The sequence below is a fragment of the Siniperca chuatsi genome, linkage group LG3, assembly GCF_020085105.1.
Source record: "Siniperca chuatsi isolate FFG_IHB_CAS linkage group LG3, ASM2008510v1, whole genome shotgun sequence".
NCBI lineage: Eukaryota > Metazoa > Chordata > Actinopteri > Centrarchiformes > Sinipercidae > Siniperca > Siniperca chuatsi.
In genome coordinates this window covers 25,274,226-25,291,979 of record NC_058044.1, presented here as the reverse complement: position 1 = coordinate 25,291,979, position 17,754 = coordinate 25,274,226, and the positions used below count along the sequence as shown (strand labels likewise).

Sequence of the window (17,754 nt, the reverse complement as noted above, 5' to 3'; positions counted from 1 at the left end):
CATGTACAGTGCATTGTTTCTTGTAATGCACATGATTACAATTTAAACGATAATCCAGCATGATTGGGGTGTTTAGTAAGTTATTTCATTTTCAATCCCTTTAATGTTAATTCTGTCTTTGCCAAACATCTAAGGGTTCATTTATTCTCATTAAATCCTGAAAAACAACTTCAAAAACTTTGATTGCAGTTGAGTAGCCACCATTATATGAGAATAAGAAGTGTTATTTAAAGTTACATAAAAACATTACTATTTACGGTCACATATTTGAACCCGCACAGAGCTGATGAGACAGGAGTTGGAGACTTTCTTCCACTTTTTGCTTCTCTAAATTCTCAGAGTGTACAACAGCTTCTGTCAGTCACAAACTATTCAAGAAAAACATCTGCTTGCACTCATTTCTTTGTATGAATTTGGTCTGCAGCAAAGCCAAGTGAGCCATTGTGGGAAAATAATTATGGTGAACATCGTTATAATAAAATATAATCTATAATATTTTGTGGGTAAGCTTGTCACGTGTGTATTATCACCATAATGTGGAACCATGTAGAAAAAAAATTAGGTGTATGTGCTTTTTCAGATGGTTTGTAATGCCATCTTTGCCATTAGAAACCATTAGGAAATCTCAGTGTCAATGGAAAAAGTTTACATCAGAGGTAATGTTACTTGTAATACCATGACTAATAGGGAAACTCTTTACAACATGTGTGAGTTGGACACCCGCTGGGCACATGGGGATCATGACGGTATATGACTACCGCGGCAGATGGAAAGAAAACTCTGACGACCAGATGTGAAGCTTTTAAAAGCTTTACTCAGTCTCCTGCTAGAGGTAGATTAGTTTAATTCTGGCACATTAACTGTTTTTCACATCCATCACCAAGACCGCCTTAATAAGCACCTATTAATAATAATTGTGATGCTATCTCCTGTAATAAACTGATGTCAGGCAAAACAAGACAGACCAATTAATAAGTGTGGACATTTTTGATGGGGAATCTGCAACAGGTAGCCACTGTCTGTGTGAAAAGACTTAACACTCACAGCTAACATAATGTCAATTGTGCGATTATATCCAGATATATAAGGCAGTGGAGATGTGAACAACAAACTGTGGTGTCTGTTGGACTAAAGAAGAAACATCTACGCTCTCTAGCAGCATATCCCTCAAGAGACACAACAGGAGACAACCACTAATGACAGCTGTAGCTCCTGCCTGCTGGGATGACACACCCAAAGCTCCGCATAATGCTTCCATCCAACACAAGTTATCACATAGAAATTCTGCTATTGTCATGCTGTAGCTTCTGGCTCATTCTATTCTGGATCAAAGTGCTGCTCTCCCCTCTCTCAGGCGTGGTGCCTCATATAGCATCAGTTGACGCTTATGCGTCACCCTTAGGCTGGACAACTCAAGCCACACACACACAAACGCCACCCATAAAGGGAGAAAGAATGAAAATGCAGTGATTAACCAATTGAGGGGGGATGCATGTGGCCGAGGGAAAACAGTTTAATGTTAAAAGTCTGGGGGCCACAGAACTGCGATCGAGTCGACAAACTGACAGGCAGGCAGCAGGCGAGCTGCCTGGCTGGTGGACTGACTGGCATACAGGCTGTGTGAAGTGCCTCGAGGCGATGAGGGATGAAACCCCTTCTTTAAAAGGTCATGGGTGCAGATCCACTGTGTGTTTTAATAGTGAAACACATTTGGACAAATCGGTGTTGACGCAGCGTGAATAGGTTCTGACACAAGTGAGCCACACTTCCTGTTATGTCACCATTACAAATTTATGTACAATTCTTATAGGAACATTGCAGTAATGCCATACAACAAATAACAACAATACCCTAAAGTGGTATAATGTAAACTCACTCATGAGCACTACAGACACACTCTGAGTCCCTGCAGCACTATTACAGAGATAGTACAGTGATATTTCATTAGCAGATTCTCCAACTGCCCAAAAATAGACTCAAATAGAACCCGTCCTTAGCATGACTTTGTACTGTGGAGATGCCGGCAGGTGGGACAAACAGTCCTACCAGATGAAGTGAGTGAGTCACTGAAAAATCTGCAGAGGAGACAGATGATACAGTGCACAGCTCCGAGTGACTGACTGAGCGCGGAGGCCACAGTGTATCGTGCTACATCAAAGCCGGTCATCTACTGGTCGCATGGTGGCTGAAGAGAAGGCTGTACTTGAACGGCTGGCAGCTTTGTGAAGGGAAGGTGCTGCACGTTTGCCAGGAACAACCGTGTCCAATTTCTTTAGGGCAGCATAACTGCTTGAGAGACCATGCGAGCAAGATGCTCGAGAATTTAATTCCAGACATCAGGTTGTAAGAAATTAATCACATGCAGTGTGGAAGCACTGTACAAATACAAAACCTGCTCTGTGTGCAGCCTCCGGGGCACAGGGAGCAGTCACTGGAGTCTACAAATAAACATTTGGATTTTTTGGGAGCCAATTCTTACATTCTCAGTGAGCAAAGCAGGGCATTGGCTTCTCTACTTCCTGAATGGACACAGTTCCACAGGCTATCTTTAACATCATTTATTCCTTCTGTGTGCACGATGTTCATTGGTCTGCATGTTTGCTTTGACTCCACAATCACATCTGTCTTGACCTTTGAGTCTCATGTTGCCACTACCAATAAAACTGTTTGTGTTTCCACAAACAACAGATGACTCTAATCTTTGTACACTCATCAAAAACAACTCTGCAAATGAGGTTAAGTTTCAATTTGGTCTTGCTCAGACAGGGCTGCTGAGCCACGCAGCTACTGTATTTGACTTAAAACACCAAATAGACCGTGACAGCTATGACCTCAGTCAGCGACTCTGCTGTTCAGGCACCTCCTCAGCTACTATCTTCTGAAAGGATTTGTCCTGCCATGCTATCATTCTGCCCTGGAGTGAACTACACGCTGAGTTCAGATTTCATACCCAGCTTTGGCATTTTAAACTGGAGTCTGGACCGGAATGCGTTCATTCAAACGGCGCAATGTGGCTCCTGTCCTCAGCACGCATTCGGCTGAGGATGCTCGAGTTAAAAAAGCCTCGCTTGCGTCTGTCTTGCTTCAGACATCCTATCGTCTCCCTGCGAGGCAGCCTCCGTTCAAGTGACAACAATCAAACATGAATTCATTTTGAGGCCCGGCCGTGTGCTTGTCTCCCAAAAAAGCGCAAACTGGAGATGTTTTGACCTGCCTGCCAACCCCTCCGGGCTTCATTCACGGCGAGACGGTGTCTTTTTAGCGGGGATATAATATGACTACATCGGTAGCGCCTCTGTCTTACCGGCTGCTGTATGTGGCGAGACGTCCCCTTCCCGGGCGGAGGATGATGCTGCTGGACCCCGTGCTGGAAATAGTCGCTGCCGGCGGCTTTGTTGCCCGCGACCCGGTCCCTCTTCTCCCGCACGTTGGAGCCTCCGTTCTCCCTGTCTTCGCCGGAGTCGAGGCTGCTGAAGTTCCACACAATCAGCGTCTGCACCAGCAGCACCGTGAGGGCAGCTATCAGGGCGGACCGCGACCGGCGGGCCAACCTGCGAGCACACAAGCCGCCAACCATCTTCGCACCGGGCTGCACGGAGCTGGAGGACCGTCTGTGGCTCTGCGCAGCGCGACGGGAGGAAGGAGTGGAAGTAGAGGGAGGACGAGGAGGTGGTGAGTGAGGAGGAGGAGGAGGGGGGGCTGAGCTTTACGGCGGCGGAGGCGAGGAGGAGCATCGAGGAGGAGAGGCAGAGGGCCACCGTGTGGTGAAGGATGTTCAGCGACAGACAGACATGATGCTCCAGGCTACTGCAGGACTCACTGTTCTCTCTGTATGAGTTAGTACACCCTAAATGTTCATCTTTCCAAGAAGAGACTGATTTCTGATAATCACCAAATACCTGCAAATGTTGAAATTTGCAATGCTCAATATCATTATTACAGGCAGATTACTGGGCCTCCAAGGGTTTTTGACAGACACACTGATCCCAACAGGGGCGTAGCCAGGAATTCTGGGTCCCCTGATATAATATTGCCTCTGGCACCTTTTAACTAATTCAGATGTCCCAGTGGAATTTTTGCAGGGCCTCTCTACCTTTGGAAAGATTATCTCCATTTTTACACCCCACTTGCTGGATCCCAGCTTGAATCCAATTGGAAAATGGTTTCTTCTCCGCCTCCCAGGATGTAAGTTACACCCTCCCTGGTTAGGTGTGCCTGGTCATTTGTTCTTTGGGCTGTTCACTCAGAACCCAATGCTTCCAGCCACTATAAAAGCTGCCACTTCGGTCCCCTTTGAAATTCTTGCGTTTGGTTTCAATATCCCCCCACTGAAAACCACAGGTGTTACTAATGCTGGGTTCATGTCATATCAGAGTTATTGTAATTACAAGTTTCTAACTTGAGACATGAGTGTAACAGGAAAAACATTTACAGTACAAAAGAACAGACAAAGTGAAATTCAAACACACAATTTAAATACACAATAGACATTAGTTCCACATTAAAGAAAACACTTGTAAATGACATTTATAATGCCTGAGTATAATGTCTGAAATCTCCAAAAGGAATGAGAGATTGTAATTTCAAAGTTGTTCGTATCTTATTTCATTTGTATTTAGATAATTTTTTTCAAGTTTAGTTTGAACATGTGGTACAGCTTAAGTTAATATGCCCTGTGAGCTGACCTTATTTGGACATGATCAGAGAGCAGAGGTAATTGAACTCATGGAAGGTGTGGAAAATGCTTCTTCAAAGATATCGATTGGATTAAAAAACATTTGATTCATATTGTAATGGCCCCACAATGCTGTGTCTACTCCACAGACAAAAATGTCTTACAATTTAAGTTTAACTGGCGACGAGAAAATACAGCGATGATTTGGCTCTGTCACAACTGTGGTTTATTGCACCTTAGCGCTCCAACGAAACACATGTTCAATCATTTCACTGCCACTTAACATGATTAAAAAGATACTACTCAAACTGGTGGTCTCCTTGGATTTGTCACCAAATAGCTCACATAAAATCATTTCTGTGGTGCCTTTCTGTAAATGAATCCAAAAACCAAACCAGACCAACCAACCAAAAGCCAAAGCACATTTAATACCTACATAAAATGTGAAAGTTCTGCATCCGTCTGTTTGTCTTGACTGCACATGGTAATTACTAAGAAAAACTACAAGACATCTTTAAATGATGATTTCGTTCACACTGAAATGAGACTGTCTGACACTTGCTAAGAGCTTGTGTAGGAAGCTTCATAAATAACTCTCAAGTCGTTGAGGTGGGAATATTTTTAGTCCAATCAAACTTTCAGCTCAATTCTTAGGAGTGATTCAGAGATGCTTGTTAAGAGACGCTTCCTCTGCTGACATGCAAACGCAATGAGTAACAGAGATAGAAAGCGTCTCTGGCAGATACACAGCACAACACTTCACCTACACACAAGGTAATTTTGGTTTTGCTTGGTTTGTATAGTAACAGGAGGGTGTTGATGCTGCCAAGCTTAAGACCTAGGCCAGTTATAAAATGAATAAAAAACAATCCTAAGAATAATCTTAAACTTTGACTTATGAGTCAAGAAATTCTTCGCAAAAGTAGGACTTAGGCACTCTGTTTATGTGCTAAAATAAACTTACAGCTACATCTAAATCTGACTCGAGTAGTTATGGCAATGACTCCTGAGTGTTGTAAAATAAGGACTAAAGTGATGTCTACCAAAAATGCTCTTCCCTCAAGCACTGAATCAGCCAATCGCAGGCCTCCAAAGGTTATGTGTCAGGCCTGCATCACACCATTCATCATGGTTTAGTGGACACCTCTGAAAGCCCACTCATCACTCATTATATCCCATGCTACACATTCTTCAATATATAGAAGGATAAGAAAGTTTATACTGTGTGATGAGATATTGCCCATTATAATGACTATGTTAGACTTGGTATTACTATTCATATAAATACAACTCTTAAATCAGTTAAAGAAAGATATATTTTAAATGTAAATGATAAACATCTGTGGAGGTCCTGTCAAAAGTGCAGTGTGCATGAATAAAATATTTCTTTTTCTTTAATGCTTTTTCAAAATCCCCAAAAGTCTGAATACAGTTTTGAAGATGTATTATTATACAGCAAGTGTCCATTCAATATGGGCTAAGTGTACTTTGTGTTGGCTTGCCAACTTACCTGGTGGTGCATAAAGATGCACCAGTGTGGGTAAGTGTGGGACAGAAAGTCTGTGGGTGACTCTTAACTGGATTATGAAATATTTTGTGCTCGTTTAAATAATTTATATGCTGAGACCAAGTCTTAACATTTTTTGCATGGCATTTGTCTTAATTTCCATAGGATTAAAATTATGTCATTTTAATGCACCAAAGACCATCATTTGGTTGATGGTTTTCTATCCAAACCTTTCCAAATTGTTGCTCACTTAGTCATGATTTTTTTATGTAACAGTGAAATACTTAAGATTTGAAACCAAGTTTTCAGGGGCTTTAAGTTTAAAAGAAATGTCTGACTATTCATTTGCAACATGTAGTTATGATAACTATAACTATGTAATATTCTCCCTCCATTAATTAGTTGGAACAGGCACCACACCAGACTCACCCCATGAGGAAACTATAGTGACAACTGTGACACTGTGATAAACAAGACCCATCGATCTAAAGATTTGGAGCCTGCTAGTATAAAAGCTCCACCAAAATTTTCTTTTAATGAAAGCCGAGTGTTTTTCATTTTACCAAGATCTGACACACAAGGGATAGTTACATCAGACTCTGTGTATTGGTAAATGAAAGAAGAGACTGCCTACTCTAAGCATTTATCATGTTTACTCTGTGGTGTTGAATAAGTGATTGAGCTTTAGGCTGCTAAAATCTGCAGATGAGATAAATGACTATTAGCCAACAAAAAAAGCTACATTTAAGAGGTCTGAATTGACTGCAGAAGAAAAACTTTGAATTGATGTACTCTCTATTGCGTTTATTTAATGTTTAAAGGTAGACCTTGGCTAACTCAGCTCCTTGCTAATTGCAAACCAAGGCTCAGAAAGCTTTGGGACACAAGATACAGTATTATTTAACACTAAGGAAAGAGAATACAAACAACACGTAATTTAATATTGCTGAAGAAGCACACTCTCATGAAAGCTTTTCATGGTCAAAGCCATTTTGCTCTCTTTTTCTTTGTTTCTGGGCAACAAGCCATTGAGGTGAATAAATGAGATTGTAGACCTGACACAGACAGTAGATATAGCTTTCTGACACATTGATAGCTGGTTATACTGTATGTTGAATGACGGGCAAAAATAAGATAATTGGGGGAGGAAAACAAGAAAATTGCTGGATGCGAATTTTAACATCAGACTTTGCATATATCAAGCCTTGGATTGGGAAGTGAATTACATACAGAAAAAGAAACACAGAACACAGAAAAAGAAATGATCATTTTGAGCACCACAGTGTGGTTTTTCATCTTCATGAATGCCTCGACTGACAAGGAGACAAAGCATATAACGCAAAGCCCAAAACAACAGCTCTGTATTTCTCTCAGACTGCGAGCCACTGACCTTGTGGTTCTTCAATCGACATGGCAATTAGACATTCCAGACATTTTTAGAATTACATCTGGGCTTTTTACAATAGCTGTTCGTTTTCAGCTTAACTGTTTGTTAAGCTTATCCCTGTACAATTCTGCCCCATCAAAGAGTTGGAACAAGAAGCAATCGAGCATGTCTATCCAAACTCAGGGGGAGCAATTTGTTCATATCACCCGTTTTGCAGGCCATCATACAGCTAGGTAGGCAGGAATATAATGCTGTTGGATTGAAGCACTTGTCACAAAGAAGAGTAGATAGTTGCTGAAGTATTTTGTCGTCCATGTGCAAGTGGTTAATCTGTATTCTCATCATATAGCTTTCTTAAAGTATTTTAGCATTTGAATTGCAGCACAAATGATTAACTTGGTGGTATTTCTGCAGGCAAACAGAGCCAACGCTACAGAGATAAGGCTGCAGACCACAGACAGATAAATGTTGGGTTGAATTTAAAAATGTCTTTATATAATCACAGACACTCCAAAGATATTTGAGCATCTTATAAATGTTAATTCTTACTTCATCTAGGAGAGTGAGGGACAGGAGGAGGGAGAGAGAGCCTGCAAAGGAAAGAAATGTAAAGTTGTTAATTACGACAGAGATGAGAAAGAGGAAGAGGAAGGGAGGAATGAGGGAGGAGATGCATGCACTGCCATTAATGAGAGCAAAATGAAAGAAGAGTGAGATGAAGAACGGTTAAAAGACAAAACTAGACGTAATTGGAAAGTAGGGGTGAAGTCAGAAAACGGGAGAGAGAATAGAAAACATAATCAAAGCGTGGCAAGTACGCCTATAGGTCTTCTAAATTAGCAAAGAGCGAAGAGAGATAGATGAGGGTGGCGTCAGAGGAAGACAGAGAGAGGAAAAACAAAACCATTTATGAGCTCAATGTAAAGACATTAAAGACAGAGAAAAGGAAAATAAAATGAGACGGAGAGCCGCTCATGCTCCTCTGGCAGCAGAGCCATGTCTTCCCTTCTCATTAGCTATAGCTCTGTTGCTTAGGGGACTGAGTGGGCCGACTGTCGCCACCACAATGGTTACCATTCCCTGCAGCAACAAATGCTGATTTTAATTAGAGCTGACCTCTTTGTCACTCGGACAGACAGACGCACGCACATAGACTGACCAGAGTAAGTCGCTGGGAGATTCAAGCAAGCATGCAACGCGTCCTCACAAACACCTTGCCCGAGCCTTCTGAGGTACACAGAGAAAACGAGGGGTAGAGAGAGAGACAGATGAGCAGCTGGTGGAGTGAGCCTGGGACAGGAGGGAGAGGAACCCGGGTGGGTGCTGCACAACATGACTGTTGAAGCCTTAGGCGATCTGCTGTAGGACATTCTCATGCATTCAGTGTTTTATGTAATCAGGCAGCGTGCTGTAGAACACAGAGAAACCCAGCAGCAGACAGGTGTCCTTGACAGCGATGTCCCCAGGGAACCAGAGGGAGCTTTTTTTCTCCCACTGTGATACGACAAGAGACTAAAGCAGCAGACGTGGTTCGTACATGGCTGATGCTCCTAACGCAGAGGAAGGGAGAAAGATTTGTTGACTTTTTTTTTTATGTAAAACCGAAAATAAGCAAAAAAACAGGTGGAGGGAAACCAACCTATTGTAAACTTCATGCCATACTGGAACGGAAAGCTTGACAGGCGTAGTAACAGTAACTAAGGTGGGCGGGGCTTAGCAAATGGTCAGTTAGTGGACTTGCACACACCAAGTAAAACTTGATTAGTAGGTATCACTGTTCTGTGTCCCTGAGTGCCTACCACCACAGTCAGGGGTCACAAAGGTCACTGCAACGTTGTTAAAAGGTCAGGGTGTTGAATCAAAATATTCCCCCAGTATGTGACACGTCCTTGACGTGACAGTTCCATTAGCACACTGGTGACAGCTTGCTGTTGTGATTGGCTCATTTGGTAGCTGAGCCTGGTGATGTGAAGTCAGTTACCTTATCCCATATGGCAAGAGGCTGTATGTCATTTTCACCGGCACCTTTTGCACATGTGCATGAATGTGAGCGTGTTTCCTGAGGAAATGGATGTATTTCAGGATACTAAGCTTTTCTCACATCAGACAGCTTATCCAAGAGGAACAAAGCCCATTTTATCAGGTACAAAGCTAAAATCACCACCAGGGAAAACAGACCATCCAGTACAATGTGAAGCCACAGCTTCAAAAGGGCAAACGGATAAGGAAAAATGAAGTCAGCTGAAAGAAAATTTCTACAAGACAGTGCATTAACACCATATGTTTTGTAGAGTGGAAGACCATCAAAAGATATAGAAACATATTTGCACATCAGAGTGGTGATTTGATGTTGTTTGTGTTTGGAATGGGGCTGATTTCCATATTTGTAGTATTAAGGAGTTTTACGCACCTTTACCGAACTAATCTAAATACCATAGCAACCATTCCGGGTCCCAATGTCCTCTTCAAAGACCACTGTCAAGTTAGTAGAAGGTCAGCACATCATTGTTCTGGATGCATCACATGTTTTTGTTGCTAAACAACAAAATTATGTGTCCGCCAGCTAACATTCAGACATTTTTTCTTTTTAAAGTAAAACTGAAATATCTTGTTGACTTTCTTGAATAACATGATTTCTATTTGGCATGCTATTCATAGTTAAAGAACAGCACAGTCCGATTTGAGTATCTTCCTATTGATGCTATCAATCCAACAGTGTATTTGCTATATTCAGAAGCTCTACTGCAGGTTCATCTTACCTCCTTGAAATAATAGACTTCTGTGTTTAAAACATGTACCAGCAAAAATAATAAATCATATGTGTATTGCTGTTTTGAGGGCTTTTTCACCTTTCAGGGATATGGTATTTCTGGAAAGTGGGGACACACTGATGTCACAGGTGACTTTAAAGCATAATTACACATCTTTAATTGCCTTCTAAAGAGTATCTCTTGTATGTGGTGTTCCGAAATAATACACATTAGGAGCAGTATAGACAGCATGCAGACTCTATTTCTTTTTCCTTTGTTTATGTCCATCTGTGAGGCTGTGGAATGTGCATTTTCATCTTTTTCAGTGTTTCACCTTTTGACTTTATTTCACACTGTTAGGGAGCTTCCAGTGGCAGTGAAGAGGCAAAACAAAACTTCATGCAGAGCGAGTGAGAGAGAGAGACAAGTACACAAGAAATCTTACCAAATCCAGCCCCTGCAGAAAGAAGCTAATTTTAAAATGACTTCCACTGAAATTCTAATGGCTATATTAAACAGTTCAGTACTACGTGTGTTATTTAAGATGATAAATTACTCAAGGCAGCATTAGCCTATTATAAAGAGTACGGTCTAGACCTACTCTACAGAAAAAGTGCAATGAGATAACTTCTGTTATGAATTGGCGCTATATAAATAAAAACTGAATTGACTTTCGAGTGCAGAACATACAGTAGCAGCTTTTGAGAGAGGAAAAAAGGAAGAATTAGCACCATGGCCTTCAAGAGAAAAGGGTGTCTCAAGTTCGTGTCCTACTCACATAATTAAATTTGTGGTGGAGGAACATAATCATATGTAATCTGTGCTCATTTAAAAAAATTGAATGAGGCTCAACAACATACACCTCAGTGGGTTTAGTCTTGTTGTGCGTTAAGTGTGAAAGGAAGCAAGTAAAATTACACTGGTATTAACCTGTGGAAATGCTCACGCAATAGGAAATAAACAGTTTCGTTCAAAAACAATATATCTGTACCCATTATAGTACCCATTAGTAAATAATGCTGGTGAAATCAAAGCTTACGTTTGTCCTTAATACTAGCAGTCAGTAGAGAGTGTCATTTATTCTATCTAAATGTGGATCAAAACTTAACGATCTGAACAGACCTGGATGATTATGACTACGATTTTCAGAATGATTGAAGCAGTCCACAGTTGTCTTTTGTTCTGAATTGATTTGTTCTTTCTCCTTGATGTGAGCACTTTTTGTCCATAAAGCAGCAAAATACTTTTTTTCTGCCTTAGTGGAACAGCAAGCACATAACAAAGCCGCTCACAGTGTTTTTTATTGTTGACAGCAGCAACTCGGACTAGACAGTTTCACTGTAATCAAGTGGTGGTCTTCCAACATGCCAACCATCAAACATTATTTTCTATTATAGTGCTGTCGTACTGGTCTGTTTGAGAGAGTTGGGGAGAAAATTAGAGTCTGTGGTCATGCTTGCGGCTCTCTAAGGCTGTACTTAGGCACAGTGGTGCTTTGAGCTAAATGCTCATATCAGCATGCTAACATACTCACAATGACAATGCTAACACACTGGTATAATGAGTAGAAACTTGGGTATAATGTTTACCATGTTCATCATCTTGGTTTAGCAAGTTAGCATACAAACATTTGCTTATTAGCACTAAAAGCTGAGACTGATGAGAATGTCAATGTTCTGCAGGTATTTGGTCATAAACAAAGTACTGGACAAATAAATAAAAAAATAATAAAACAAAATATAATACATTTTGACATGCTTATGGTGATGAAAAGTCAGAGGATTTTTCCACAAGAGGAAAGTGATCACCATTCATCTTGTGGCGAACATGAATATCTGTACAAAATTGAATTCCAATCCATCCAATAGTTGTTGAGACATTTCCCTCTAAACCACAAATATCGACCTCATGATGGCGCTACAGGAAAATTCAGGGGATCACCAAAGTCATTCATCATCTGAGAACCATGAATGTCTGTACAAAATTTTGTGCCAATCCATCAAGCAGATGTTGAGATATTTCACAGGATAAGTGAAAACTTTGATTTCACTACAGGAAAAGCCAGGGGATCACCAAATTCATTAGGATATATCCTCTGGGTGCCATGGATATCTTTACCAAATTTCTAACAATTCCTCCAATAGTTGTTGAGATATTTCACTAAAAAACAAATATTTAAACCTCATGGTGCCGCTAGAGGAAAAGTCAGGGGATCACCAAAGTCAGTGGGATTCATCCACTGGGGACCATGAATGTCTGTACAAAATTTCATGGTAATCCGTTCAATAGTTATTGAGATATTTCAGTCTGGACCAAAGTGGTGTACTGACCGACATTGCCATCCCCGAAGCAATGCGAATCTAATCTAACCTAATGGAAATCTGAGATATATGGTATATGATCTAAATCACATTTGAACATCTAGCAGCTTCTTTCTGTCAGCACTCATGTTGTCTATTTGGTATGTAATTGGCTTTGGTCCCTGGTTGTCACTATGATGGAATAACGCCACAGAAAGAGGGCACCTTTAAATCCAACCTTCCTCCCTCCGAGCCAGACTGTATGGATATCGTGTCATGTAACCTGTCAGTAGCATTAACCTTTGGGGAATAGTACAGCTCTCTGTAGCTTTACATCTATTAATATTGATATTCTATGACCTTACAGCTATTCTGTTTGTCCCGAGTCACTACCTCTCCCAGGGACGGACCATTTTACTGAGCAAATTTACCCCTGTGCACCTTCATTAAAGCACTGAATAATTTATCCTTCCCAGATCCAGCCCTTCCTGTTTTTTGCTGACTAGACATAATGTAAAGCACAGTTAAATGGGTTTGAATGGGTCTCCATGTCTGACGGACAGAAAATGACTTTTTGTGTGTTGACGTCTCCTCCTCTTCTCTGAGCATGAGTTATCCAAATGACATGGAAGCCAGTGGATTATATCAAATAGACTGTGTGACCTCTATGTAAATAGGAAGCTATTGTATTTCATATCACCCGGCTCCTTCAGTATTTCTATAAAAAAGGAAATCATCACCACATACGGTGTGGATACTTTGAACTCAAATAAGGTTTTGGTATTTTTCAGTCTCTTGCCAGTGAAAGTCATCTTGTCACCGATAATATATCGCTATGATAATGATATACATACAGTATATTGCCAGTGCATCAAAGTACCATATAAATAAACATACTAAAAATTCAATTGGTCAAACTATTCCTATGTTTAAGATGCTACCGCAGATGTATAATATAATGCGTAGGGTGGACAAATACTAGCAAAACCTCAAAACATAATGAGATTCAATATACAACAAAAACACAAACTATGACCTCAAATATTGCCTCAAAGCTGAATTTAAACCTTCCTGACACCAAGGCTGGATTACCAACTGGACAAAGGGGGCAATTGCCCTGGGGCCCTGGACCTGAGGGGCCCCCACAGTCCTAAGTTCACTGTATGTCAATTGGTTTTGGTAATTTCATTAATTGCCACTTTGTTAAGGAATTCGTACCACTAAAGTACAATCTCAACTAAGGTGTGTGCTGCATTATTCATAAATTTGTGGCCGTATCTTGTAGAGGGCCTTTGTGTCAAAATCTAGTTTTAACATCTTTATTGCTTCAGTTTACATACTGTTCTCATGGTGCATATTCCTAAATAAAGTTGTGTTTAATCAAATTACCACAACCTAATGTAAATTAAGTATTATTCCAGCATAGGAGTAGAGATTGAACTGGACATAATGGGAATTTGTAGGTGAGAGGGCACATACACATTGCACAAAAGGTGTCAGATGGGGGGGTCAGTAGGGGCTCGAAAGCTACGTTTCCCTCCCACCCCCAAAAGGCCATGTCTGAGGCAGTCTCAAATAAAAACAAAAAACTGCAAGCTTTACAGTTTAATTTTTTATTGTAGGCCTTTTGTACTGAATGACAAAATAACAAAAACATATATGTATACTGCATTACAGAATAGTTTGACATTTTGGGAAATACACATATTCACTTTCTTGCTGAGAGTAAGATAAGAAGGTCGATACCGCTCTCATATCTGTCTGTTAAACATTAAGACTGGGATGCCAGGAGCTGGTTAGCTTAGCATAAAGACTGGAAACAGGGAAACAGTTAGCCTGGCTCCATTCGAAGATAAAAGGTAATACAAATACATAGAAGGATGACACGAATCCAAAACAATCATTAGATCAACCGATGCTTCCGGGTAAAGTTAACATGGTGAGAGGGTAGGACCAGTTCAAATAGTTACTCAGTAATTCCACTTTATTCAGTAGATCAAAGTCTCTCTTCCTTTTTGACTTTTCAAAGGCTCAACTTTTCTTCCCCAAACGACACCACACAACCCTGATTTAAACCCTGATTTTCTTCATATTCACTCAGCTCCAGGCTGATTCTTTTCATCTGTCTTCAAGGCTAAGAGTTTGTCTAACCATCGCCTGGACTGCAGCAGCAGCTCTTGCACCCACTCTTGTCTTCTTTTTCTCCCATCTCTCTCCATCTCAGGGGGCTCCACTTTCAACCCCAGGGCCCTTTACTCTGGGAGCAGGCGTAACAGAAGTAGCATGTCTGCATCTTCGATCTCAGTGAACATTTCTTTCCCTTGCCGCTCCCCACAGTCCTCTGTGACCAAGCAACCTTGTTAGATTGATAAAAATAGTAACACCAGCGATGATTTGAGAGAAGTAAGAGGCTGTGTATATAAAAAAAAAAGGCAGAGAGAGAGGGGGAAAGAAGGAGGGTAATGAGGGAGAGAGAGCCTGGGAAATATGTGTGTCAGCTAGAGAAGCCCACAGAGCGGCCCAACTTTCAGCTGCGTAGGTGAGAGAGATTATATGCCCCTGCTGGTTTGGCTGATTAGCAATGACCTCTGCTACAGAGGCTGCGACATCACAAATGGCAGCTTTTACCTCACTTGGATCATAGAACACAGCTTTATTCAAATGAAGTGAAGTTTTCTAATTTGAATATTAGAGGCGTTTTTTTCTTTATGCAACACTAAATACTTCTTGTATCTTTCTGTAGGGAAACGATCTATCAAAATCTGTTGTTATGGAGTCATTCCAGGATAACTGTTGCTTTTATGGGTGATTATATGAAATCAAATATACAACAGATGGCCTGGAAGACAAATCTTGCCTCTTGATGTTTTCAGTACAACCTTGGAGACAGCTTTTGAACACAGGAGAGAAATATCACATCAATTTTCAAAGTTTCATCTGAAGTTTGGAGCAAACCTCAGATGGAACTAAGGTCAAACTTTAATGCCATATCTGATATTTTTGGCAGTGGTAGTGGTGGCACTGCAGAGAAAGCTCTGCTGAATTCAGCATTAAAACACTAATAGTTTCCACCCAACTTGTCCTCAATCAATAAGATGCCAGTGTAAGTGTTTGCTCTCAAATTAATTTGGAATTCATATTGTTTTGTTCCTCCTCTTCCCCTTCATGACTCTCTGCTGCTGTTGTGCTCCAGCTGTTGGTGCTGGTGGTTAACTTTTCCGCACGATAATGGAACAGAGTGGACTGCTTATCGATTTGTTTGTCTAGATACAAGTCAGCGTGTGCTCTCGGCAGAGCAGCGCTGTTTCATGGACTGTGTGGCTGCCTGCGGCGTCGATGCTTCAAATTAGGGAGTGACAAGAGGGGGTGGAAAATAGGCCACATGTCAACTAATGACAAACATTGTACATTTTCAGCCAATTTGTTTTCTTTGTGCACTTGATGAGGTCAGTGATGAATCTAATCTATGAAGTGCCCCTCACGCTGACAACGAGCAATACGTCTTTGGCAGGGAGCGCTGTGTGCATAAGGTTGGTCTTCCTCAGTGAGCACTGTGATGAATGAGAGCTATTATATTTGATGCATGTGATTTCTGCTACTGCTTTTATTGGACTGACCCCACAAATGCATGTGTTTTTATCTCCCTCACTCACCCTTTTCCTTCTCTGTGGTACATACACCTGAAGAAGAAGATGTTCAGTTCAAATGATATCCAGGTGGCTCAGTTCCAGCAACAGGGCAAAGATCTATTAAGCGATAATTGTAGTTGCCTTTTAGCCATGGGAGTGCAGGTGCATGTGCTCAGAGGATGGCATGTGGACGTGTGTGTGTGTGTGTGTGTGTGTGTGTGTGTGTGTGTGTGTGTGTGTGTAAAAGGGTTGGGGTTGTGGGAGGCTTTCATCTCAGCAGTGCTTTAAGGCCAATATAGCAAATGGCGCGAACTGACCAGCTGCTTGACGTGCTGTTCAACTGCCAGCGATCCCAGCCTCCCTCCAGAGCCACCACTGGCTGGCTGCCCATATCTCTCTAGTTCTCTCTCGCTCTCTCCTTTTTATCTCCCCCTCTACTATCTCTGTGCTACTGTCATGTTGCTATCTTGTTCTCCGTCCTGTCACTCAATTAAGCTTGCCTGTCATTCATTTTATCACAGTCTTTTTATTTTGATGTAAAAAATTCACTGCCTGTTGCTGCTAAAATGTTTGTTTCTGAGCCTGCACATTAGATGGTTGTCTACATTTCAGGCAGTTGTCTCCCCCAAAACCTTCTTTATTTAATTCTACGCTACAGGCGCAATCATAATTGTCTTGACAGTCACGCGGTGAGAGAGGCCAACCAGTCAGTGTGGGTGGAGGCATCCTTACACTCTCACAGATTCCGCGCTGTCAAGGTCCTTCTGTCCTTAGCCCGTAGCCTCTGGTCACGGCTGGTCCTGTTGTCTGAGCAGATTAGTATAGCACAGCACTGCAAAACCATGCTCAAACAGTAAAAGCATACATACACTCGCATATGCATGTTGCAGACCGACACACATGCACGCCTACATAGTATGAGCACACGTACATGGACTGCAACGAGGATGAGTGCCAGGTCGCCATGGCGCTGCGGGATGCCAGTCCCTGCAACTTGGCAAGGGAGGACATAAAAAGGATAAGATGATTGTTGACTTTTTGACAGGTTGAACCACAGCTGTGTTTTGGGTTGAAATATGGTTATTTGATGAGTCAGTGCAGCTGAGCATCTCTCTCCCTCATTAATCTGACAGACAGCGGCCTATTTCTGGTCAGTTTTGGAGTAGAAATTGAGCACATAATTTTATTATATTTTGAATCTGAAACTGAGGAACAATTTGCCCTTGCAAGCCTTTGTAAACATAAACAAACAACAGCTGTGTTGGAGTCTGCTTGGCTTTTTAGTCTAGTTTCGACATAACCATTTAAATGTTGTGCATCACATCATGCCAAAAGGAAATCACATTTTAACATCAGAGACATCTACAATAGGAGATCACTCTGAAGATCACAAATCGAGAAAAATACATTTAAAATGTTGCTGACTTGACAGCTGCCATATCATCTTCAAATAGTAAAATGTCTGTGGGTTTTGTGCAATTAGGCCCTGAGTAATTATTTAATCTT

At 41.3% G+C, this 17,754-nt stretch overlaps 1 protein-coding gene across 1 annotated transcript in view; it reads right to left on the bottom strand.

Moving 5' to 3' along the window:
* Positions 1-3,686, bottom strand: part of xylt1 (xylosyltransferase I) — a 77,546-nt gene extending 73,860 nt beyond the window's left edge. The window contains exon 1 of the mRNA XM_044188879.1: positions 3,305-3,686. Coding sequence (XP_044044814.1) covers positions 3,305-3,577 — 273 coding nt within the window. The 5' untranslated portion in view covers positions 3,578-3,686. The remainder of the gene's footprint in view (positions 1-3,304) is intronic.
* Positions 3,687-17,754: the final 14,068 nt, after the last annotated feature.